The sequence below is a fragment of the Choloepus didactylus genome, chromosome 9 (genome assembly GCF_015220235.1).
Source record: "Choloepus didactylus isolate mChoDid1 chromosome 9, mChoDid1.pri, whole genome shotgun sequence".
NCBI lineage: Eukaryota > Metazoa > Chordata > Mammalia > Pilosa > Megalonychidae > Choloepus > Choloepus didactylus.
In genome coordinates, this window is record NC_051315.1 from 6926472 (window position 1) to 6951163 (window position 24692).

At 38.2% G+C, this 24692-nt stretch overlaps 1 protein-coding gene across 1 annotated transcript in view; it reads left to right on the top strand.

Moving 5' to 3' along the window:
• The window catches only part of MAP3K2 (mitogen-activated protein kinase kinase kinase 2), a 167425-nt gene extending 143028 nt beyond the window's left edge, over positions 1 to 24397 (top strand). The window contains exons 16-17 of the mRNA XM_037850347.1: positions 14511 to 14688; positions 15455 to 24397. Coding sequence (XP_037706275.1) covers positions 14511 to 14688; positions 15455 to 15680 — 404 coding nt within the window. The 3' untranslated portion in view covers positions 15681 to 24397. The remainder of the gene's footprint in view (positions 1 to 14510; positions 14689 to 15454) is intronic.
• Positions 24398 to 24692: the final 295 nt, after the last annotated feature.

Here is a 24692-nt window from a genome sequence, read left to right on the forward strand (position 1 = left end):
AAACATGGCCATGTTCTGGCCAAGGAGAACATCGCCAGCCAGGTTCTGGTGGTTGAGCAGTGTCTGCAGAGTGCTAGAGCCAGGTGCTGTGTCTGGAGTGGGGCTTGCTAATGCGTCCAAGATGGTGGGGGATGTGACTCATGATCCCTAGGCAGACCTCAGTTGTCAAGGAAGAACGTGATGGCTTAAAGGACCATATGGGGAAAATATTTGATTGGAAATTATTCTGTTAGGAATAATCACTCCTCAAGCCAGCTTCTCCTTAGCCTTTGTGAGGGGGTAGGCAGAAGAGCTGAGAGGCGCTACCCCCCAGGTTGGTCCTAATCAAACTATGCCAGAAAGGTGGTGAACCAGCCTGGTAAGGTTAGGAGGCTGGACTTGAGCTGATTTGAAAGCACTGTAAGAAAAATATATTGACAAGAGGAAAAGTAAGACAGAAAGTTAGGTGTGCCACATGATCTCAAGCATAACAGTATTGAAGTATGTGCACAGGGTATGGGGGATGAAGGCTGTGCTAGTTTGAATCTATTATGTCCCCCACAAAAGCCATGATCTTTAATGCAATCTAGCAGGGGTAGACTTACTAGTCTTTTGATTAGGGTGGGATGTTTGATTAGGTTGTTTCCATGGAGATGTGACCCACCCAACTGAAGGTGAGACTTTTTTTTTTTTAAATCTTCATTTTATCGAGATATATTCACATACCACGCAGTCATACAAAACCAATTGCACATTAGATTGTTCACAGTACCATTACATAGTTGTATGTTTATCTCCTAAATCAATCCCTGACACCTTCATTAGCACACACACAAAAATAACAAGAATAATAATTAAAGTGAAAAAGAGCAATTGAAGTAAAAAAGAACACTGGGTGCCTTTGTCTGTTTGTTTGTTTGTTTGTTTGTTTCCCCTATTTTTCTACTCATCCATCCATAAACTAGACAAAGGGGAGTGTGGTCCTTATGGCTTTCCCAATCCCATTGTCACCCCTCATAAGCTACGTTTTTATACAACTGTCTTCGAGATTCATGGGTTCTGGGTTGTGGTTTGATAGTTTCATGTATCTACCACCAGCTACCCCAATTCTTTAGAACCTAAAAAGGGTTGTCTAAATTGTGCGTAAGAGTGCCCACCAGAGTGACCTCTCAGCTCCTCTTGGAATCTCTCTGCCACTGAAGCTTATTTCATTTCCTTTCACATCCCCCTTTTGGTCAAGAAGATGTTCTCCATCCCACGATGCCGGGTCTACATTCCTCCCCGGGAGTCATATTCCATGTTGCCAGGGAGATTCAGTCCCCTGGGTGTCTGATCCCATGTAGAGGGGAGGGCAGTGATTTCACCTTTCAAGTTGGCTTAGGTAGAGAGAGAGGGCCACATCTGAGCAACAAAGAGGCATTCGAGAGGAGGCTCTTAGGCACAATTATAGGGAGGCCTAGCCTCTCCTTTGCAGTAACAGTCTTCCCAAGGGTAAATCCTGTGGTAGAGGGCTCAACCCATCAAACCATGTGGTCATGTTAGCAGCCGTCTAGGTGGGGTAGGCCAATACCCCTGCATTCTCCACAGGCTCCTCAAGGGGGCTCTACATGTTTTTCTCCTTGTTTTATTTTAACATTTTTTTTTTTTAATCAACTGTATGAAAAATAAAAAAATAATAAAAAAAAAATACAATAAAAGAACATTTCAAAGAGACCATAACAAGGGAGTAAGAAAAAGACAACTAACCTAAGATAACTCCTTTACTTCCAACATGTTCCTATTCTACCCCAAGAAAGTTACCTAATATAGCAGCATTTCTGTGAACTTGTTCCGACTATACCCATCAGAAATTAACAGACCATAGTCATTCCTGGGCATTCCTGGAACGTTAAATTTACCCACGATAGCTTATCTGTTCTTCTTGGATTATTGTTCCCTGTTCCTTAATTGCTCTCTATCACTAGTTCCCCTACATTCTACATTATAAACCATTTGTTTTACATTTTTCAAAGTTCACATTAGTGGTAGCATATAATATTTCTCTTTTTGTGCCTGGCTTATTTTGCTCAGCATTATGTCTTCAGGGTTCATCCATGTTGTCAAATGTTTCACGAGATCGTTCCTTCTTACTCCCGTGTAGTATTCCATCGTGTGTATATACCACATTTTCTTTATCCACTCATCTGTTGAAGGACATTTGGGTTGTTTCCATCTCTTGGCAATTGTGAATAATGCTGCTGTGAACATTGGCTTGCAGATATCTGTTCGTGTCACTGCTTTCCGACCTTCCGGGTATATACCGAGAAGTGCAATCGCTGGATCGAATGGTAGCTCTATATCTAGTTTTCTAAGGAACTGCCAGACTGACTTCCGGAGTGGCTGAATCATTATACAGTCCCACCAACAATGAATAAGAGTTCCAATTTCTCCACATCCCCTACAGCATTTGTAGTTTCCTGTTTGTTTAATGGCAGCCATTCTAATTGGTGTTAGATGGTATCTCATTGTGGTCTTAATTTGCATCTCTCTAATAGCTGGTGAAGCTGAACATTTTTTCATGTGTTTCTTGGCCATTTGTATTTCCTCTTCAGAGAACTGTCTTTTCATGTCCTTTGCCCATTTTATAATTGGGCTGTCTGTACTATTGTCATTGAGTTGTAGGATTTCTTTATATATGCAAGATATCAGTCTTTTGTCAGATACATGGTTTCCAAAAATTTTTTCCCATTGAGTTGGCTGCCTCTTTACCTTTTTGAGAAATTCCTTTGAGGTACAGAAATTTCTAAGCTTGAGGAGTTCCCATTTATCTATGTTTTCTTTTGCTTGTGCTTTGGGTGTAAAGTCTAGGAAGTGTCCGCCTAATACAAGGTCTTGAAGATGTTTTCCTACATTATCTTCTAGGAGTTTTATGGTACTTTCTTTTATATTGAGATCTTTGGTCCATTTTGAGTTAATTTTTGTGTAAGGGGTGAGGTAGGGGTCCTCTTTCATTTTTTTTGGATATGGATATCCAACTCTCCCAGCCCCATTTGTTGAAAAGACCATTATGACTCAGTTCAGTGACTTTGGGGGCCTTATCAAAGATCAGTCGGCCATAGATCTGGGGGTCTATCTCTGAATTCTCAATTCGATTCCATTGATCTATATGTCTATGTTTGTGCCAGTACCAAGCTGTTTTGGCAATTGTGGCTTTATAATAAGCTTCAAAGTCAGGGAGTGTAAGTCCGCCCACTTCGTTTTTCTTTTTAAGAGTGTCTTTAGCAATTCGAGGCATCTTCCCTTTCCAAATAAATTTGATAACTAGCTTTTCCAAGTCTGCAAAGTAGGTTGTTGGAATTTTGATTGGGATTGCATTGAATCTGTAGATGAGTTTGCGTAGAATTGAGATCTTAATGACATTTAACCTTCCTATCCATGAACATGGAATATTTATCCATCTTTTAAGGTCCCCTTCTATTTCTTTTAGTAGAGTTATATAGTTTTCTTTGTATAGGTCTTTTACATCTTTGGTTAAGTTTATTCCTAGGTACTTGATTTTTTTAGTTGCTATTGAAGATGGTATCTTTTTCTTGCGTGTCTCTTCAGTTTGTTCATTTGTAGCGTATAGAAACATTACTGACTTACGTGCGTTAGTCTTGTATCCCGCTACTTTGCTAAATTTGTTTATTAGCTCTAGTAGCTATATCGTCGATTTCTCAGGGTTTTCCAGATATAAGATCATATCATCTGCAAACAATGAGAGTTTTACTTCTTCTTTTCCAATTTGGATGCCTTTTATTTCTTTGTCTTGCCGGATTGCCCTGGCTAGCACTTCCAGCACAATGACTGTGGTGATAGCGGGCATCCTTGTCTTGTTCCTGATCTTAGAGGGAAGGCTTTCAGTCTCTCACCATTGAGTACTATGCTGGCTGTGGGTTTTTCATATATGCTCTTTATCATGTTGAGGAAGTTTCCTTCAATTCCTACCTTTTGAAGTGTTTTATCAAAAACGGATTTTGGATTTTGTCAAATGCTTTTTCAGCATCTATTGAGATGATCAATTGATTTTTCCCTTTTGACTTGTTAATGTGCTGTAATACATTGATTTTCTTATGTTGAACCATCCTTGCATGGCTGGAATGAACCCCACTTGGTCATGGTGTATGATTTTTTTAATGTGTCTTTGGATTCGATTTGCAAGTATTTTGTTGAGGATTTTTGCGTCTATATTCATTAGGGAGATTGGCTGGTAGTTTTCCTTTTTTGTAGCATCTTTGCCTGGTTTTGGTATTAGCTTGATGTTAGCTTCATAAAATGAGTTAGGTAGTGTTCCATTTTCTTCAATGTTTTGAAAGAGTTTGAGTAAGATTGGTGTCAGTTCTTTCTGGAAAGTTTGGTAGAATTCCCCTGTGAAGCCATCTGGCCCTGAGCATTTATTTGTGGGAAGATTTTTGATGACTGATTGGATCTCTTTGCTTGTGATGGGTTGGTTGAGGTCTTCTATTTCTTCTCTGGTCAGTCTATGTTGTTCATATGTTTCCAGGAAATTGTCCATTTCCTCTGCATTATCCAGTTTGTTGCCATACAGTTGTTCATAGTATCCTTTTATAATTTTTTTAATTTCTTCAGGATCTGCAGTTATGTCACCTTTTTCATTCATTATTTTGTTTATATGGGTCTTCTCTCTTTTTGATTTTGTCAGTCTAGCTAGGGGCTTGTCAATCTTGTTGATCTTCTCAAAGAACCAACTTTTGGTGATATTTATCCTCTCTATTGTTTTTTTGTTCTCTATGTCATTTATTTCTGCTTTAATCCTTGTTATTTCTTTTCTTCTACTTGGTTTAGGATTGGTTTGCTGTTCATTTTCTAGCTTCTTCAGTTGATCCATTAATTCTTTGATTTTGGCTCTTTCTTCCTTTTTCATATATGCGTTTAGTGCTATAAATTTCCCCCTTAGCACTGCTTTTGCTGCATCCCATAGGTTTTGGTATGTTGTGTTCTCATTTTCATTCGTCTCTATATATTTAGCAATTTCTCTTGCTATTTCTTCGTTAACCCACTGATTGTTTAGGAGTGTGTTGTTTAACCTCCAGGTATTTGTGAATTTTCTAAGTCTCTGATGGTTATTGACTTCTAATTGTATTCCGTTATGGTCAGAGAATGTGCTTTGAATAATTTCAATCTTTTTTAAATTTATTTAGGCTTGTTTTATGTCCCAGCATATGATCTATTCTGGAGAAAGTTCCATGAGCACTAGAAAAGTATGTGTATCCTGGTGATTTGGGATGTAATGTCCTGTATATGTCTGTTAACTCTAATTCATTTATCAGATTGTTTAGGTTTTCAATTTCCTTATTGGTCTTCTGTCTGGTTGATCTATCTATAGGAGAGAGTGATGTGTTGAAGTCTCCCACAATTATTGTGGAAACATCAATTGCTTCCTTTAGTTTTGCCAGTGTTTCTCTCATGTATTTTGTGGCACCTTGATTGGGTGCATAGACATTTACGATTGTTATTTCTTCTTGTTGAATTGCCCCTTTTATTAGTATGTAGTGGCCTTCTTTGTCTCTCAAAACATCCCTGCATTTAAAGTCTATTTTATCTGAGATTAATATTGCTACACCTGCTTTCTTTTGGCTGTAGCTTGCATGAAATATTTTTTTCCGTCCTTTCACTTTCAGTTTCTTTGTGTCCCTGTGTCTGAGATGAGTCTCTTGTATGCAACATATTGATGGTTCATTTTTTTTGATCCATTCTGCCAATCTCTATCTTTTAATTGGGGAGTTTAATCCATTTACATTCAACGTTATAACCGTGAAGGCATTTCTTGAATCAGCCATCTTATCCTTTGGTTTATGTTTGTCATATTTTTCCCCTCTCTCTATTAATATCCTTTATTGTACCCATACCGAATCTCTTCAGTACTGAACCTTTCTCCAAGTCTCTCTGTCCTTTCTTTGTTTCTCTGTGTGTAGGGCTCCCTTTAGTATCTCCAGTAGGGCAGGTCTCTTGTTAGCAAATTCTCTCAGCATTTGTTTGTCTGTGAAAAATTTAAGCTCTCCCTCAAATTTGAAGGAGAGCTTTGCTGGATAAAGTATTCTTGGTTGGAAATTTTTCTCACTCAGAATTTTAAATATATCGTGCCACTGCCTTCTCGCCTCCCTGGTGGCTGCTGAGTAGTCACTACTTAGTCTTATGCTGTTTCCTTTGTATGTGGTGAATTGCTTTTCTCTTGCTGCTTTCAGAACTTGCTCCTTCTCTTCTGTGTTTGACAGTGTGATCAGAATATGTCTCGGAGTGGGTTTATTTGGATTTATTCTATTTGGAGTTTGCTGAGCATTTATGATTTGTGTATTTATGTTGTTTAGAAGATTTGGGAAGTTTTCCCCAACAATTTCTTTGAATACTCTTCCTAGACCTTTACCCTTTTCTTCCCCTTCTGGAACACCAATGAGTCTTATATTCGGACGTTTCATATTATCTATCATATCCCTGAGGTCCGTTTCGATTTTTTCAATTTTTTTCCCCATTCTTTCTTTTATGCTTTCATTTTCCATTCTGTCATCTTCCAGGTCACTGATTCGTTGTTCAACTTCCTCTAGTCTTGTACTATGAGTGTCCAGAATCTTTTTAATTTGGTCAACACTTTCTTTAATTTCCATAAGATCATCCATTTTTTTATTTAGTCTTGCAATGTCTTCTTTATGCTCTTCTAGGGTCTTGTTGATATCCTTTATATCCCGTAGTATGGTCTCATTGTTCGTCTTTAGTTCTTTGAGTAGCTGCTCTAGGTGCTGTGTCTCTTCTGGTCTTTTGATTTGGGTGCTTGGGCTTGGGTTATCCATATCGTCTGGTTTTTTCATATGCTTTATAATTTTCTGTTGTTTTTGGCCTCTTGGCATTTGCTGAACTTGATAGGGTTCTTTTAGGATTTGTAGACCAATTGAAGTCCTTATCTCTAATTTATCAGATCTACAGCTTCGTGGAGTACACTTTCTCTAACTAACCAGCAGGTGGCGTCCACGAGCCACCTGTTCTCCACAAGCCAGTTCTCCCCTGCTTAGCCTTTTTGGTGAGTGGGGGAGTGAGTCTTGTGGGGTCCAATTGGTGTACCAAGCTTGCGTGTGTAGTTGGTGTTGCTTGCCCTGTATATGGAGCGTGTTTCTGGGCAGTCAGGGAGGGGGGGTGGCTCTAACAATCAAATCTCCCTGGTGATCCTAGAGTTTTAAAGCTGCTGCAATAGTCTAATCCTTCAGTTCAGTCCTGCCACAGTTTGTCTCTGCCACTGACCCACAAGTCCTTGGTATTGGCGTATGGCTCCTGAGACTTGCAGTTGAGCCCCTCTTCCAGGCTGTGCACCCCCTGGTCCTCTGTTGAGGGATGACTGTGCTATGTCACAGGTGAGTGCCGTCCCCCCAGGGCGGTTCTGGGCTGCTGGGCTGTGTAGGGAGGCTCCCAGTCTGCTGAAATGATGGCTGAACGGGCTTTGTTAATTCATACTGCTCCACCTTCCCAACTCTGGGACAATCAGCTGAGGTTGCAGGGAAGGCTAATGTCCACGCCCGGTTTTGTGGTGTGTGTCTGTTATTTGAAGCGCTTCCGTCACACTGGGTTGTCTGGGGCAGCTCTGGGCTATGGGCTGGCGATGGGCAGGAGTGTTTCCTGTCCACCAGGATGATGGCTGTGAGCAGACACCCCCCTTTTCTTGGGAAGTTGTGCTGTTTAGTGAATTTTCTCAGCTACTGGATTATTGCCTTTTGTCTCAGAGCTCTCTTAGTTCTGCTCTTGTCTTGACCTGCCCAAATTGCAAGTCTTTGAAGCTTTCTGTATTGGGCTTCTTAGAGTAATTGTTTTAGAAAAAAAAAAAAGGATTAGAAAAAAGGGCCCTCCTCAGAGATCTAATGGGCTATTGAAATGCTAAGAGACAAAGCAATTAGGGCCATTAAGGAAAGGTCCACAGGGCAGAGAGATCAGCTTTTCTTCGGGATTTGCATATGCGACTCAGGGTCTGAGCTCTGCCCTTCCCCTTTCTATGTTCACCAGAACTCCAAAAATCCTCCGCTTTTATTTTGGAGTTTTTCGTGTTGTTTTTTTTCTATGCCTGTCTCCTCTCTGCTGGGCTGGCTGCTCTCAGATTCTCTGGTGTCTGGTCTCCGTCTATCTATGGTTGGAGTTTGGATCAGTAGAATGAGTTTCCGATAAGGGCTGCCACTGCAGTTCTCCCTTCTCCTTCCCGGAGCTGACAGCCCCTCCTCCCACGGGACTGAGCCTGGCAGGGAGGGGCGCGGGTCCCCTGGCCGCAAAAACTTACAGATTTCGCTGATCTCAGCAGTTCCACGTTTTCATGAGTGTTGTATGAAGTATGCCCAAAGTCATATTGCTCTGTGGTGTCCAGTCCACGCAGTTCCTGGCTTTCTACCTACTCTCCTGGAGGAGTAACTAAAACATACAGCTCACCCGTCCGCCATCTTTCCCTGCCTCCCCCACCTCTTTTGAACTAGAATCTTATAAAGCGTTCTTGAATCAGAAAGTGTTAAATGACCACTTGCGATGCAGTTGGCAAAATTTAGACCATGAGAAATCTATTGCAGACAACATAGTTTCTTCACTGCAAGGGGGAAAAACAAAATTGGGAGGACCTTTAGATTCGAAAAAACTTAAACTGATATATCAGCCTCATTGTATGGATTTTTTTTTTTTTCATTTTTTCATTTTTATTGAGATTGTTCAGATACCATACAATTATCCAAAGATCCAAAGTGTACAATCACTTGCCCCTGGGTACCCTCATACAGCTGTGCATCCATCACACTTAATTTTTGTTCAATTTTTAGAAACTTTTCATTACTCCAGACAAGAAATAAAGTGAAAGATGAAAAAAGAAAAAAAAAGGAAACTCTAATCCTCCCCTATCCCTAACCAACCCCCCTCAATTGTTGACTCCTAGTATTGATATAGTACGTTTGTTATTGTTTATGAAAAAATGTTGAAATACTACTAACTGTAGTATATAGTTTGTAATAGGTATATAGTTCTTTCCTATATGCCCCTCTATTATTAATTTCTAATTGTATTGTCATACATTTGTTCTGGTTCATGAAGTGATTTCTAGTATTTGTACAGTTGATCATGGACATTGCCCACCATAAAGAATCAGACAATACCACCAATATCAAGTGTCTAACATGCCTCTCCTATCCCCCCCTCTTATCTGCATTTACCTTAGTATATCACCTTTGTTACATTAAAGGAAGCATAATACAATGATTCTATTAGTTACAGTCTCTAGTTTATGCTGATTGCATCCCTCCCCAATGCCTTGCCTCCCCATTTTTAACACCTTGAAAGGTTGACATTTGCTTGTTCTCCCTCGTAAAAGAACATATTTGTACATTTTATCACAATTGTTGAATACTCTAGATTTCACCAAGTTACACAGTCCCAGTCATTATCTTTCCTCCTTTCTTGTGGTGTCTCACATGCTCCCCATCTTCCTCTCTCAACCGTATTCATAGTTACCTTTGTTCAGTGTACTTACATTGTTGTGCTACCATCTCCCAAAATTGTGTTCCAAACCACACACTCCTGTCTTCTATCACCCTGTAGTGCTCCCTTTAGTATTTCCTGTAGGGCAGGTATCTTGTTCACAAAGTCTCTCATTGTCTGTTTGTCAGAAAATATTTTGAGCTCTCCCTCATATTTGAAGGACAGCTTTGCTGGATATAGGATTCTTGGTTGGTGGTTTTTCTCTTTCAGTATCTTAAACATATCACACCAGTTCCTTCTTGCCTCCATGGTTTCTACTGAGAGATCCGCACATAGTCTTATTAAGCTTCCTTTGTATGTAATGGATTGCTTTTCTCTTGCTGCTTTCAGGATTCTCTCTTTGTCTTTGACATTTGATAATCTGATTATTAAGTGTCTTGGCGTAGGCCTATTCAGATCTCTTCTGTTTGGAGTACGCTGCGCTTCTTGGATCTGTAATTTTATGTCTTTCTTAAGAGATGGGAAATTTTCATTAATTATTTCCTTTATTATTGCTTCTGCCCCCTTTCCCCTCTCTTCTCCTTCTGGGACACCAATGATACGTACATTATTGTACTTTGTTTCATCTTTGAGTTCCCAGAGACGTTGCTCATATTTTTTCATTCTTTTCTCCATCTGCTCCTTTGCGTGTAGGCTTTCAGGTGTTTTGTTCTCCAGTTCCTGAGTGTTTTCTTCTGCCTCTTGAGATCTGCTGTTGTATGTTTCCATTGTGTCTTTCATCTCTTGTGTTGTGCCTTTCATTTCCATAGATTCTACCAGTAGGTTTTTTGAACTTTTGATTTCTACCGTATACATGTCCAGTGCTTCCTTTACAGCCTCTATCTCTTTTGCAATATCTTCTCTAAACTTTTTGAATTGATTTAGCATTAGTTGTTTAAATTCCTGTATCTCAGTTGAAGTGTCCGTTTGTTCCTTTGACTGGGCCATAACTTTGTTTTTCTTAGTGTAGGTTGTAATTTTCTGTTGTCTAGGCATGGTTTCAGATTTTATGCTGTGTTCTCGGGCATTCCTCCCAATTCCGGTTGGTGTATGATGAGTGGATGGTCTCGTTTGTCCCCCCGCAGTTATTCTGGATTATTTACTAGTTGTTTCTGGTTTTTTGTAGTTGTTCCAGGGGGACTGCTTAGCTTCCACTCCTCTCTATGCCGCCATCTTGCCCCTGGTCTCATTGTATGGATTTTTAAAAAAAACCTAAAAAAATGTGAATACTGACTGATAATAATAAGAAACTATTGTTAGGTGTGCTGAGTCCTTTTTGTTTTTTTGTTTTGTTTAGTTTTGTTTTTTTAGAGTAAGCAGGTAGAAAGTTTATTGAATATTCATGGAGAGAAGGACATGCAGGGGCTCTGGCTAGAAAAGAGGGGTGAGAGTCCTCACACAGTAGGGCAGTCTGCTTATTGCTTTATTTACTCCCCCTCCTCCCTCCTTGTTCAGGGGCCCTTTCTCCTGCCTTCCTTCTCTCCAGGGCGGTGCCTGGTGGTAGATAGTGCATTTGGGTGGGGTGGCTGCTGCAGGGTGTTTTGCCTGGTGGGTAGACCCCAGGCAAGGTGTCTGTGCAGGACATGCACTCCTGACCTTGATTAGCCCTCCTTGCTCAAGGGCTCCTTCAAGGTATCCTCTCTCCCCTCTTGGGTCCCTATTCTAGCCTGCCTCAACTTCCCCTTCAGAGAGTAGAGTCCTTATCTTTTAAAGATTTGCATGAAAATACTTATTACTCTTGATGTTTTGGATTTGTTTCAGAATAATATAGGGATGGGTGTCGGGCCGTATGGTCAGGGCAGAATTGTCTAGGGATCACTGGCACGTCTGAGAAATCTCCTTTGAAACTTTACTTTTAACATATCCAAAATAGGTTTTAAAAAACTAAAAGCCATTAGTACCAGGAACCTGGCCGCCCCCTTTTCCCACTAGCCTCTCCCACACATGGCACTGAGACACCCGCATTGGTGAGTCCTCCCCAGAGAAAGTGCTCCCGACTGCCACCTGCTCAGCACTGCTCCTTCTGAGCTCACAGCCAGTAACTGGATATGCATTTTAGAGACAGTGGCGTTTTTGATAGAGTCTGTCCCTCTTTCAGTGTTGCAAAGGTAGGATGGTAGCAGATGTTAAATGAAGGAGCACTGTTTTAGAAAGAGCACTTATACAGTGGCCCCCTTAGGCTCGTGGCACAGGGAGAGCGGATTCCGGGGGCTCCCATGGAGAGAGCCATGAAGGAGCACCCTGCCCTAGGTTGGAGAACTGGCAGGGAGAAGAGAAAGGCAAGTACAGGAGCTTCTGGCCAGGTGGTGCGGAGAGTCTCCTCCTCTCTGGGAATAATGTAGGCTTTCTCCACTGTTTACTCTCCTTCTTAGGGGACATTTATAAAAAATGATATGAGAACACATGAGGAATTGTGTTTTTTTACAATTTAGAATATAATTAGGCTTACAGAAGACTTTAAGAAATGAAGTTAAATGTTAAAATTAGGTAAGTTAATAAAATAGTTTGTTTTAAAACAGGTGGTTCACAGAAAAATTGAAAAATGAGAAGAGAGATAATTTATATGACACCAGACTTATAATCTCAGCCAAAAAAAAAAAAAGAATTGGAAAATGATAAATAAGGGGGAGGATGGAGACTAAATAGTAAATGAACCTACTGCTCAGATCTTGGTTTCTAATACCATTCTCCTTGGAGAAGTGGCTGATTTCTAGAACTCTGGCAGGAGAGAGACAAGAGGAGCCTGGATCCAGAAAGTAAGCAAGTACTCAAAAAACAAAACAGAACAAAGCCCAAAACATGGAAACAAACAAGAACACAATGATGGAGGTATGGCAAAGGGATGTAGGAATCAGTGGGAAGAGCTTCCAAAGACTAAAACTGGATATCTTCAGCAATAAAATAAATGAAGTATTATTGGATTGTAACTGAAATTATAAAATATATATCCATGGGTACATACCAATAAATATAAATGGATTGAATAAGTAAATAAATGAGAGAAAAGAGACAAATCTCCCATGTAGAAGAACGCAAAATAATTTATATAGATTCTCCTCCATTAAGGAGGTACAGCATAACTCCCCACTCCTTAAGCGTAGACTGTGCGCAGTGAGTCTTCTCCAAAGAGTAGAGTGTGGGAGGAGGGAGAAAGACTTAACTTTACAGTGGGAAGCTTGACAAATACTACCTCCATCTGTGTGGTCAAGGTCAAGACCAACAGTGATGTCACATTGATGGCTGGTACTCTTGCTGGGATGAGAAGGGCACTTCACCTCTGGTCTTTCTCCAGAAACCCATAACCCGGTCCACACCATAAGAAAAATATCAGAGGTTTGATAGGCTGAGTCTTCTACCACGGGACTTGCCCTTGGCAAGACTGTTGCTTCAAAGGAGAAGCTAGGCCTGCCCGTAATTGTGCGTAAGTGTCTCCTCCCGAATGCCTCTTTGTTGCTCAGATGTGGCCCTCTCTCTCTAGCTAAGCCAACTTGGCAGATGAAATCACTGCCCTCCCCCCTACTTGGGATCTGACATCCAGGGGAATGAATCACCCTGGCAACATGGAATATGACTCCCAGGGAGGAATCTAGACCTGGCATCATGGGATGGAGAACATCTTCTTGAACAAAAGGGGGATGTGGAAGGAAATGAAGTTTCAGTGGCTGAGAGATTCCAAAAGGAGCCGAGAGGTCACTCTGGTGGGCACTCTTATGCACAATATAGACAACCCTTTTTAGCTTCTAATGAATTGGAATAGCTAACAGTAAATACCTGAAACTATCAAACTACAACCCAGAACCCATGAATCTTGTAAATGATTGTACAAAAATGTAGCTTATGAGGGGTGACAATGTGATTGGGAAAGCCATATGGACGACCCTCATCTTTGTCCAGTGTATGGATGAATGAGTAGAAAAATGAGGGCAGAAAAAAAAGTGTTCTTTTTTACTTTAATTGTTCTTTTTCACTTTAATTTTTATTCTTATTATTTTAGGGTGTGTGGTAATGAAAATGTTCAAAAATTAATTTTGGTGATGAATGCACAAGTATTTAATGATACTGTGAAAATTGAATGTACGCTTTGTATGACTGCATGGTATGTGAATATATCTCAATAAAAATGAATTAAAAAAAAGAAAAATATCAGAACAATTACAGTTGAGGGACATTCTATGGCAGTCCTCAAAAAACAAGGTCAAAATCATCAAAAACAAGGAAAGTCTGAGAAATTGACACAGCCAAGAGAACCTAAGGAGACAGACAATTAAATGTAGTATGGGATCCTGGATCAGAAAAACGACATTAGGGGGAAATTGAAATCTGAAAAAAGCATGGGACATTAGTTAATAATAACGTGTCAATATTGGTTCATTTTTCAGGACAAACGTAATTATTAATGTAAGATTTAATAATAGGGAAAATGGTGTGGGGTATCTGGAAACTATACTGTCTGTGCAGTAATTCTGTAAATCCACGACTCTTACAAAAATACAAAGTTTACTTATAAATAAATAAAATTTAAAAGCTTACAGCTTGGTTGGAAGGCATTTAAAATATAGATAGAAATTGAGAAGTCAAGTTAATATAAAGCAAAATCCAATATTAAGAAAAACTTTAAATTGTAAGGTAACTAATATTTTCAGTCATGTAGGATAAAAACAGCAGGAGAAAAAAGTGCTAGAAGTTTTTGGTTATGAGGGTCCCTCAGGAGCTTCCTGAGGAGTAGCTGGCTTCTCAGGGAAATTTCGTAGCCCTTTTCCTTTCTCTTCTTTGAATCCTCATCTCCCAGCTGCCCGAGTCCTTTTCCTGGGAGAACTGTCTTAGATCCTGAAGCCCACTCAGTGCCGATGCAGCAGACCTTACTGTCCTCTGACCACATCCAGGCACTAGGCAGCTTGGAAGCTGGACAGCAGCCGAATTCTGGAGACAGATTGAAGTCTGCCAAATGATTCTCTGCCATTACTCTTTTAGAGTGTGTTTCAGACTGTAGATAAAAATAATGAAATGAAGATCTTTCTTATTGGCAGGCGCAAATATTCTACGAGATTCAACAGGTAACGTCAAACTAGGAGATTTTGGGGCCAGCAAACGTCTTCAGACCATCTGTCTTTCAGGGACAGGAATGAAGTCTGTCACAGGCACACCATATTGGATGAGCCCTGAAGTAATTAGTGGGGAAGGCTACGGAAGAAAAGCAGATATCTGGTAGGTTTTGATGCTAGGTTTGCCTGAAAACAACCTGCTTCTTCCACCCATGATGGAAATTACTTTGTCAAACTCACATTGTCTTTTGCGCTTTTGAAATAAGATGTCAGAATTACAAGGATTAATATGTTTTAAGTCATGCCTCATTGAGGTGCATATATTGTCTACTTAGAGTCCTGGCACCTGTCTTCTATTCTTTAGGAAGGATTTCATCTTAAGCAAGCCTTGGCAATAGAAAGCTGTGTTCATTCTATTTCCCTGAAGAGCTTTAAAAGTAATTAATATTGTTAGTCTCTAACAATAATTCATATTATCCTTAATTGCCTAATAACTTAAGTTGAAACATAAAATAGCCATTTCCTGTTTCCAAGCAGTAAAGATTTGGATATTCATTTTAGGCATTTGAAGCAAAGAAAAAATTTCTAGTGCTTATATTCTCTGTAAGATAAAAACAAAAAGATGTATTGAAAGTCAGGTGAGAAAAGTATATAAAACAAAAATCCTAAAATAAGTAATGTTCTTTGCCTAACCATTTGTGTTAAGTGATGGTCAGTCATTAAAGTGTGGTTTATTTTCCTTAATTGTTATGTTTAAATTATAGTTCTATATAATGACACTATTAGAGTAAATGCAATTTGATTTCAAGTTTAGTTCCACTAAAAGGTTGTGATTCTATAGTGCACTTCACTCCTATTTCTCATTTTATAACTAACTAGCTATCTTTTATGATGTTATTGTTTGTATAATATATTTTATTTCTTTTTAGGAGTGTAGGCTGTACTGTGGTAGAAATGCTGACTGAAAAGCCTCCTTGGGCAGAATTTGAAGCGATGGCTGCCATCTTTAAAATAGCCACTCAGCCAACAAACCCAAAGCTGCCACCTCATGCCTCAGACTATACTCGAGATTTTCTCAAACGGATTTTTGTAGAGGCCAAACTGAGACCATCAGCTGATGAACTCTTAAGGCACATGTTTGTGCATTATCACTAGCAGCCAGTAACCTATCCTGTGCCTCTACCCAGCACCCATCTATTCATTCACCTTCTCTCTGACTGCACTTTTCTTTTTTATAAAAAAAAGAGAGATGGGGGAGAAAAAAAGACAAGAGGGAAAGTATTTCTCTTGATTCTTGGTTAAATTTGTTTAATAATAATAGTATCCTAAATTTTTTATATTTAGTCTTTTTTTTTCCCTTACAAGAACTTGAAACCCCCCCTTTTTTTTTTTTTTTTAAATTTTTATAATGTACTGATGTGGTTCAGAGAGGTAAAGCACTTTAGTACATAGTAACTCTTTATAGTCAAAAAAATATTATTTGAAATACCTAAAGATTGTAGTCTTTCCCATTGTCACTGACTTATTTGTGATTACGAGGGAGAAATGGAAAATAAGGAGAAGAAAATGATGTACAATTTGTAGTTTTTAGTGATAGTATTTAAAATAGATCCTCATTTTGGGGGTTGAGCCCTAAACATGAGTTTAGGGTAGGTACTCAAAGAATATAGATTCCATCTTATGTCTGTGTTCTTCATTCTTAACCTCTGTCTACCAAGCTTTTTGCTCAGTAGGAATCTTGATAGAAAACACAGATCTCTTAAGAGGTATGTTTATTTGTTAATCCTAACCATTATAATAAGCAAATACACTATAATAGATCCATTTTACTGGAATCTGTAATTTTGAGAGATATCTTTCTGTTTAAAAACACCAAACAATTTTATTTTAAAGCAGATATGGGGAGTCAATAGAGCAAATCCAAAATAAGATATGAAAGGAGATTGTTCTCATTAAGTGTTGTGAGCAGTAGAAGAGACCACATTTGCCAGGCAACAGAAATAATGAAAGAGAGAACTGTTATTGTTTTAAATGAAGGGAAAAGAGAAATAATCAAAATCATGTGTACTCTCCTCTTATTTCTGGCTCCTGATCCCCATAGGTAACATTCTCTAGGAAATGAGAGTTTAGCCCAGATAATCCATGCTTTAAAGCTGGTGTCATGAAATGGAACCCTTATTCTGGGACCACAGAAGAAATTACCTCAAAAAGCAGTGTCATGTAAAACAGTGATTCCCAGTGTAGGATGGGGTGGGGAGTTTTGCTTCCCATTTGGCAAAGCCTGGAAACATTTGTGGTTGTCACGACTTGGGAGATGCTACTGGCATCCAGTGAGTAGAGGCCAGGGATGCTGCTAAACCAACTGTAAGGCCCAAGGATAGAGCCCTGGCCCACCCCCCAACCAAGAATTATCTGGTCCCAAATAAACCCTGAAGTAAAGACCAGTTGCAGTTATAAATTGAAAACAGACATCCGCGGGGGGGTGGGGGGTGGGAGGGTGGTGGCTTGCAAAAAAGTGATGTAATTCAAAATGAGGATTTTATAAGAGCAGATAGCACTACTTTGTCCAGGGTGAATGATCTCTACAAATAGCAGTCTCTTCCTTACCAGCTGCATATGGCACCCAAATGAGTAATTCTTCCATTTTAGAAACAAAACGAAATTGAGCACTGACCCTTTGAATTCAGCCACCTGCATAGTCTTTCTTCAAATATCAGTTTACAATTGTGGGGAAAAAAAAGCATATCAGAAGAAAATATTAACTACTTAACATGAAGGTTTAAAACACTGCCACATATTTCTAGCTTATAATGTAGCCATTAAGAGCAAGGATATTAAACAGAAGCAGACAGTTGGGAAACATCCCACTATCTAACAGAGCTGTGCTACTGAGATACATGAATGATAATAATTTGGCCACTTGCAGTTCTGTTTGTTTTTGTTTTTGTTTTCCTGTATTTTAAATCAAGTTCTAAATACTTTCTTTTTAAAGGTCTAGAAAAATAATAGTCTTCCTCTAGTCCCTAAATGTGATGACTTGGTGGGATTCATAAGGGGCTCAGCTATTCTTATTTCTGCCAATAGGTAGGCTCTTTTAGGGACTTTTAAAATACTTTCTTTCTGATTAGGTGGATCTTATTTCACTGAATCAAGGTCCTATCTGGCATTCCCATAGGAATATTTGAAATTTTGCTAGCTAGTTTGAGAAGAAGTCAAAGCACAAGTTAGTTGTCAAACTTCTCCCATCCATACCCTTGTACTCAAAGGGAGCAGCTTGCCAGGAAGAACAAGTAGTGCCTCCCCCTCGCCCCTTGGTAAATCAGTTGCCAAACCTTGTGCTAGAAACTACATAAATCCCAAGTTTGTGGCTCGATTATAATTTCTCTGTCTTTGATCAGTAAGGGCATCTCTCCTCCTTGAGTAGATTCGTGGTGTGGAGGCCAATGTCCTTACCCTGTGTTTCATTGTCTATTGTCCTGATTCCCTTTGGCTTGTTTTTGGTCTGTCAGGGTAACCAGCAGTGCAGAGTATCAGATAAATGCTTTATTTTAGAGAGAAATCTGGGAGGTTGTGAAACCCAAAGCAAAACTGTTTGCTTTTCTCAGTCTTCTTTTGCTTCTCTATGTCCTATAGAAAATAGAGGCATCTGCAAAGAAACTACTACTTTAACACTGCTGCAGAAGACCTTTGCTTTATAAGAATAAAACATTATAGCTTTGGGAAGATCATGTTCTTTATGTAAAAATTTAAAAATAGACTCAGTACATAGAGTTATATAAAATGTGATTTGTCTTCATTTCAGACAAGTTGTGAAGCTACCAAAAACCACAATAAAAGTTAATATATATAAAAACTACTAGAACAAACAGACTTGAAGGTGGGAATGTGGGGTGTGGAAGACCAAAAGTAAATTAAAAAAAGAAAACTTTGAAAGGAAACACCTTTATCACGGGTGTTAAATGTAACACTCCATTTTTTTCCTTCTTTCTAATGATGTGGATCAACAAATGAAATCTAAGCTTTTTCAGATGACTTTAAATGTATTTTGTTTTTTTAAATGCACAACTGATTCTTCTATACTGTAATTGTCCTTTGCTGAGGCTGGAAAATGGCCAGACTGCTGACATTGTGCCTTTAAAACGTGTCCTGCTCTGACAATGGCAGACTTTCTGGTGCTGGAGAAGATTCACCTGCAGTCTCATGTGCTTTTCAGGAAATACCTTTCTGCTGAGACCTTCAGATATTCAAAGTGGCATGATTTAGGCTTGGACTAAATGTAAGATCTTTTACATCGCGAACAAATTGTTTCAAATAAAAGGGTTGGAAAATATGGTAACGACTAATGGAAATTTTGATGGGTTGCTAATTATTTGAAAATGTGCTTAAAAGTATATGACATTGAAAATTTCAGTGTAACTGCCCTGAAATCTTTCAGCATGGTTCCTCATTAACAAAATTTGTTTCTAACTTTAAAAATGTTTAACAACTAATGCCTTAGAAAGTTTTAAAAGGCACAGTCAACCTTACATGACGTGTATAAGGGATCAAAATGTTAATGGCCATCCTTTGATTTCACAGTAAATTGAGCTGGCTTTCACTTGAGAAAGCCTTTAACCTGTTTTCAATAGAAACTGCATAAAAGTGAAATTATTTCATTAGAGTAGCTTTCTGCTACTCCTGCTCTTACATGTGTCAGGTCTGGTGTGTACTGTTTCTGAGATTTATTTATAGAGTTGTTTTAATAAGATATGTAATATCACACTAAGAAAATAAAATCAAATCTGGATAATTTAGAGGCATGACCAAGCTTGGATGCAGATGCCAAGATGTTTGCCAGAAGCAGACTCCTTGGCTCATAGCAGAGTTCTGTTTCATTTGGGGTCTAGGAACCAATAACTTGATATTAAATCATCTAGTGTCAATCAAGTATAGGAGTCTTTCCATTAAAAAAAAAATAGGGTGAATCTTTTTTATTTGCTTATTCAATAATTGTTGCTTATTGTGTCAGGTACTGAATTAACTTTTATCCTTAAGGAGGTCTCGGTCTAGGAGGAAACACAGGCAAACGGTTACTTATTTTGACCCTGAAAGTTCAGCCCTGATGTTTTAAAAGTTCATGACTGTTTTTATGAAATGAGAGGAAAAGCAATTTGGGTAATCATTGGCTTTTATAAATGGAAATGTCTTTAACAAAAGTGATAGACTCAAAATCAGAGGGACCCCCATAGATGAGGCAGCCTCTCAGGACTCCTCTTAAAATACTCAGCCTCTGCTCACTTTTCGGTGATGGGAGCATTTATAACATGACTTTATTCAGCTATTTCTTTTAAAGGGAAAATTTTTTTTTGTCTAAATTGTTAAAACACCCAAACATTTGATAGAAATTGAACACTGCCAACTGTGTTATTTTTGTTAAGATCAGGACAATTTCTTGAGACCAAATTGTTTTCTCATTAAATTTGGTCTTTGTTACAAATGTAATGTTCACTTTTTTAAAAAAAAATTAAGATTGGCTAATTGTTAATGAAAAGCAATTTAATTGTAATTTTTGGTAGTGCCTTTTTGCTCTGTATGCCTTAGTTTTATTTTATATCAACAATAATTCAAGTTACCCACCAAAAGGAAGGTTTTTCCAAAGCCATTAGGCTTCAAGAGTTCACTGGGCCTTAGACTGTGTATTGGCCCTTAATGCCTGCTTCTTCCTCCTACCTTTCCTACCTCCTTTTTAAAAAAATGTATATATCAGTTAGGAGAGAAAATTAGCATCTGTGATGGACACACTGCAGTCTCCCTAACTGGGAATTCCTAGGCTAAGCATAGAAAAGGGTATTCTAGTTCTAAAGAGACATAGGAAATTGTTTTCCAGGTTGATTACTTGGTTTTCAATTCTGTTAGCACCAGCTAAGTGCTTTGTATATGATGGTTCAGTTATGAGTCTCACAGCAGAGCTAGGATTGTGGTTTCTGCCCTAAAGCGGTCATTTAAATGGTTTACAAATGTGAAGTCACAAGACTTAGGGCAATGAACAAGAAATCCAGGGATAGTGAATTCAAATCCTTACTTTTTAGCTAGATTTTGACTGATAGTGGTTGCTTACTTTTCTGTGATGTGTGTGTGTGTGTGTGTCTTTGGAGTTGGGACAGGGTGGGAAGGAAGGAAGGAAAGAGTCTATCAGTCCCCTGTTCTTGGAAGAACTTAAAAGTGTGTGTCCTGTTGATGGCGGATCAGTGTAGTCATCTTCAGGTAGGAAAGCCAGCACATTTCCCACACGTAGCTAGTACAAATGACTGTTTCATAAAGGTATTTATTGTAAATTGCCAAACACTTGGTTGCTAAAAGTAGATTAAAATGGAATTTGTATGTGTACATGTCTGTAGAATAATGAACTTGTATGTAATTCTTAAATAGAAAGTAATTGATATTACATAGCTCTTAATGAATTCTTTGGTATAGAAATTCTGCCAGACATTATCAAAATAAGCTTCCTTAGCTTACCAAGTATTCAAATGGAAATTCTCGTATACCTCGTGTTGGTTGGCTAGGGAAGGTGTGTGTGAAGTCACCGTTCCTACTTGGTAGTTGTCTTTAGCGTTGCTTCGTCTTCTTTTTTCCACAATCTAGACGGGAAGCCAGGGGCCAGCCATCTCTCCACATACCGTTTTCAGAGCTCTCAGCAAATCTCGGGGTTCGTGAGAGCAGTCGAGGTTGTGTTTCAGATTTGAGGGACAAGTTATAGTTATACTAGACAAAAGAATCAGTCTTGTCTGTGGTCTGCAAACAGTGTCATAAATTTTTTCATTGTTTTCATAATTGTACATTTTAATTGATAGTACTATGGTATTTTTTTTAATAATAGCAAATGCATTTAATAGTGAGTACTATAATTCCCTCTACTGCCGACTTCTTGTTTGTATTCACAATCTGTGTTAGCAGAATCACTTTAAACCAAAGCTTTTCTATTCCCTGTTCACACAGCCAAAATGATTAGCACTGTTACTTCTGCCCACCTGTAAGCCAATGGGATAAGAATGATAATGCAGGTACCAGTAGAATTTGTTTGTGTGTCAATCTATCATTCAAGGAAGAGGACAGGTGCTCAGTGTTTGCATTTAGACATACAGAATTTACTTCAGCTGTTAAGGAACCATGCAGACTTATGAACTTGACATGTGCCAATCTTACTAAAATCCCTTGACCATAGGTGCACGTTCATATTCATTTACATGTGATGCCTCGGGTTGGTGGCACATTGTTTTCCTAGTGTCTTAACATTTAAGAATTTGTATCTGTCTTGAGGGGTGTTTCAAGAAAGCTGTGAAGAAGAGTAGGCTATGGACTGGCATCTGCTTTGTGCCATAGACATTTTGGAAGTTAAGAAAGAGTCTGCTCTGCAGTATACGTGCAGAATTTGTCCCCAGATAAGGATTTTGGAGTCCCTTGAGAACAGTAAAGTTTGCAACTATACTGAAAAGCACTTTTGTGTTCACGTATTTATATTTTTTTAGAACTTATTTTTGCCAAGTATACATAACTAGTAATGATTTTAGCATTAGCATTACTTGGAAGGAGGAGAGAGAGAAAGGTAACAAAATTACATCTTAGACTCTATTAGATACTTAGACTCCAAAATGGATTCAACATATTCTGATTTTTCCAAAGACTTTCTTTCCACCTGGAATAAGACGAGGATCAGTGGAGAAAGGAAGGAGACATTGAGTGGGAAAGGCTTGTGGGCAAAAGAAAGCGGCCAAACCCTTGCAGTGTAACCTCTTCAATGGAAAGTACAGTGTCTAAGGATAAGAATACTTTAAAAACAAATGATCTTTTTTTTAACACAATCTTAAGTAAAAGGTTTACAACATTTTTTCTATTGCTGTTGTTTTAAAAATTTGCTACCCTGTGTTCTGAAATACTATAAAAGAGTTAATACCAAAAATACTTTTAATGTCTGACATCTCTTACATTTCACATGGTTCTTTTAATTCAGATATCATTGTAAATAAAATTAAAGGATAAATTTAAGAATAAACTTTTCATCATTGCAAAACTATGATTATGAATTTGTAAACTTACCCTTTGATCTAATGTACATTTTTAAATGTAGTCATTAAATTCTCTATTTCAATCTATTGGTTTCTCTCTGTAAATGTTTTCAACTCAGTTGAATGCTGGGCAATTTATAATTATGTACAGAAGTGTTTTTTTTCCTATCAAGGTTGACTTTTTTGCACATTTTTGAAACTGTTTAATTTGTACACTGATTTACTACTTTGACCAATAATTGTTGAGTGTATGAGCGTCAAGAATGTGTGCGTTGAACTACTGTCTGTGTCTGTATTTTAACTCCTATCAAGACATCGCCCTCAGTAACCTCACTGCTGTTCCTGAAGTCAGTGGACCGTCTTGCTTTCACAAAGTCTCCTTTGCTCTGGTTCTATCTTTGTTGAAGAACTCAGGAGTTCAATCTTACTTTCTAAATGTATAATGTGTTCTAAAGTCCATTGCTCATTTTACAGTTTGCTTATAACTGTGTATCGGGATGTGTGTTTGAGTGGAGTCGTCTTTTTCTGTCTGTAGGTACATGTATATAACCCAGTAATTTCTTATTTTTGTTTCATTTCTACATTTTTATGAACTTGTTTTATAAAGGTACTATTTAGTTAGAATAATTAAATATATATAAAAGCTTTTGGAGAGATTATTTACTATATGAATATATTTTCAGCTGGCTGATCAAAAGTATTTTTTTAATTTTGTTTTTAACCATTTGAAATGTATTTGTATTTCCAGAATTGGACACAAATTGTACTTAGATCTCAAAACATTCTTACAAGAAAAGGCATTGAATTCTCTTTTGAGAATTCTGTAAAATGCAAATTAAGAGAATAAAGTGGATTTTAAGCATAGCAAAAACACATTGTCCACTAAAACAGCCTTTGAATTCTTGGAGCTGTGAAAATGTGAGAAAATAAATTGTCTTGAAGAGATGTCAAAATTTTTTTTATCTCCAGTTGCTGTTGGCCTGTCCTACTGTTGTTTTAAAATATTTCCTTTATTCTACCCCTACTTCCCTCCCCCAAATTCCAACTTTATAGTTTTTCTCTTACTGGGCATGGTCAGACTGGGTTTACAAAACAATACATTGGCATATTGTGATTCTCTGTAATTGAATGACTATAAATTGGTTTAGAAATGTCCAAATGTACATTGTTGTGTCTTTATACTGTATTTGTGTGTTTTAAGGTAACTGGCAGAAAAAGATTTGGAAATAAGATTTCCAATCTGAATATGTTATTGTACTTAAAGAAAACCTTTTTTTTAATATGCGGTACCACGTAAAAATTACTTGTGCTAGGAATACAGTCCACTGTTGAATGTTACTAAGCTTATGTTAAAAGGAGCCAGTATGATGAGAAAAGCCTGCCAGAAGCCCAGATATGGTGTGGTTTGTACCACATTTCATGCACATTTTGATTTTGTGTTGTTCATGCAAAATTATGCTTGTAAAAATGTATAAATTTTCTGAGTTTTATAATTTCTGTGTACTTGTTTTTTCCTTGCTGGTAAATACCTTTTGTTTTCGTTTTTGTTTTTAAATCTAATGTAAAAGAAACCATGTTTATATTTTGTTGTTGATCAGTGACTTTGTTTATATGGAAATTTGTATATTGTTGGCACACATCTTTATTTAGGTTTATTGTGCATGAAGGCCTGCAATAATTAGCACAGTGAAAATTGCTTTTTCTTACATGTTCATTTTTTGAAAGACTGTGGTGCAAAGTCTTACTCTAAGTAACCTTCTGGATTTTGGAATGAATATTAACGAATGGCACTTTGAGTGTTAATAAAGCTGATATTTATTTCCACTGTGATTGGTTTGTCTAGTCTGTTCTTAGACACAGTGTGTTCACACTCCCTGTCCCCCCACCCCTGACCTTTGCCTGAGTTGATCAAGCACAGACCAAGGGCTGACTAACCTAGAAATATTGAAGCTAACCTTAAACTGTCCCATGTATAAAAAGCCTAACAGGTTCCACCCAACGTGATCTGGCACATCTTTTTCTGGACTACGTTGATTGCCCAAATCAGAAACTATTGCCTGATCAAAAGTAAACAAATAAAACCGAAGGCTGCTGTCATAGTGTAAGGAATGGACTCAATTCGTGA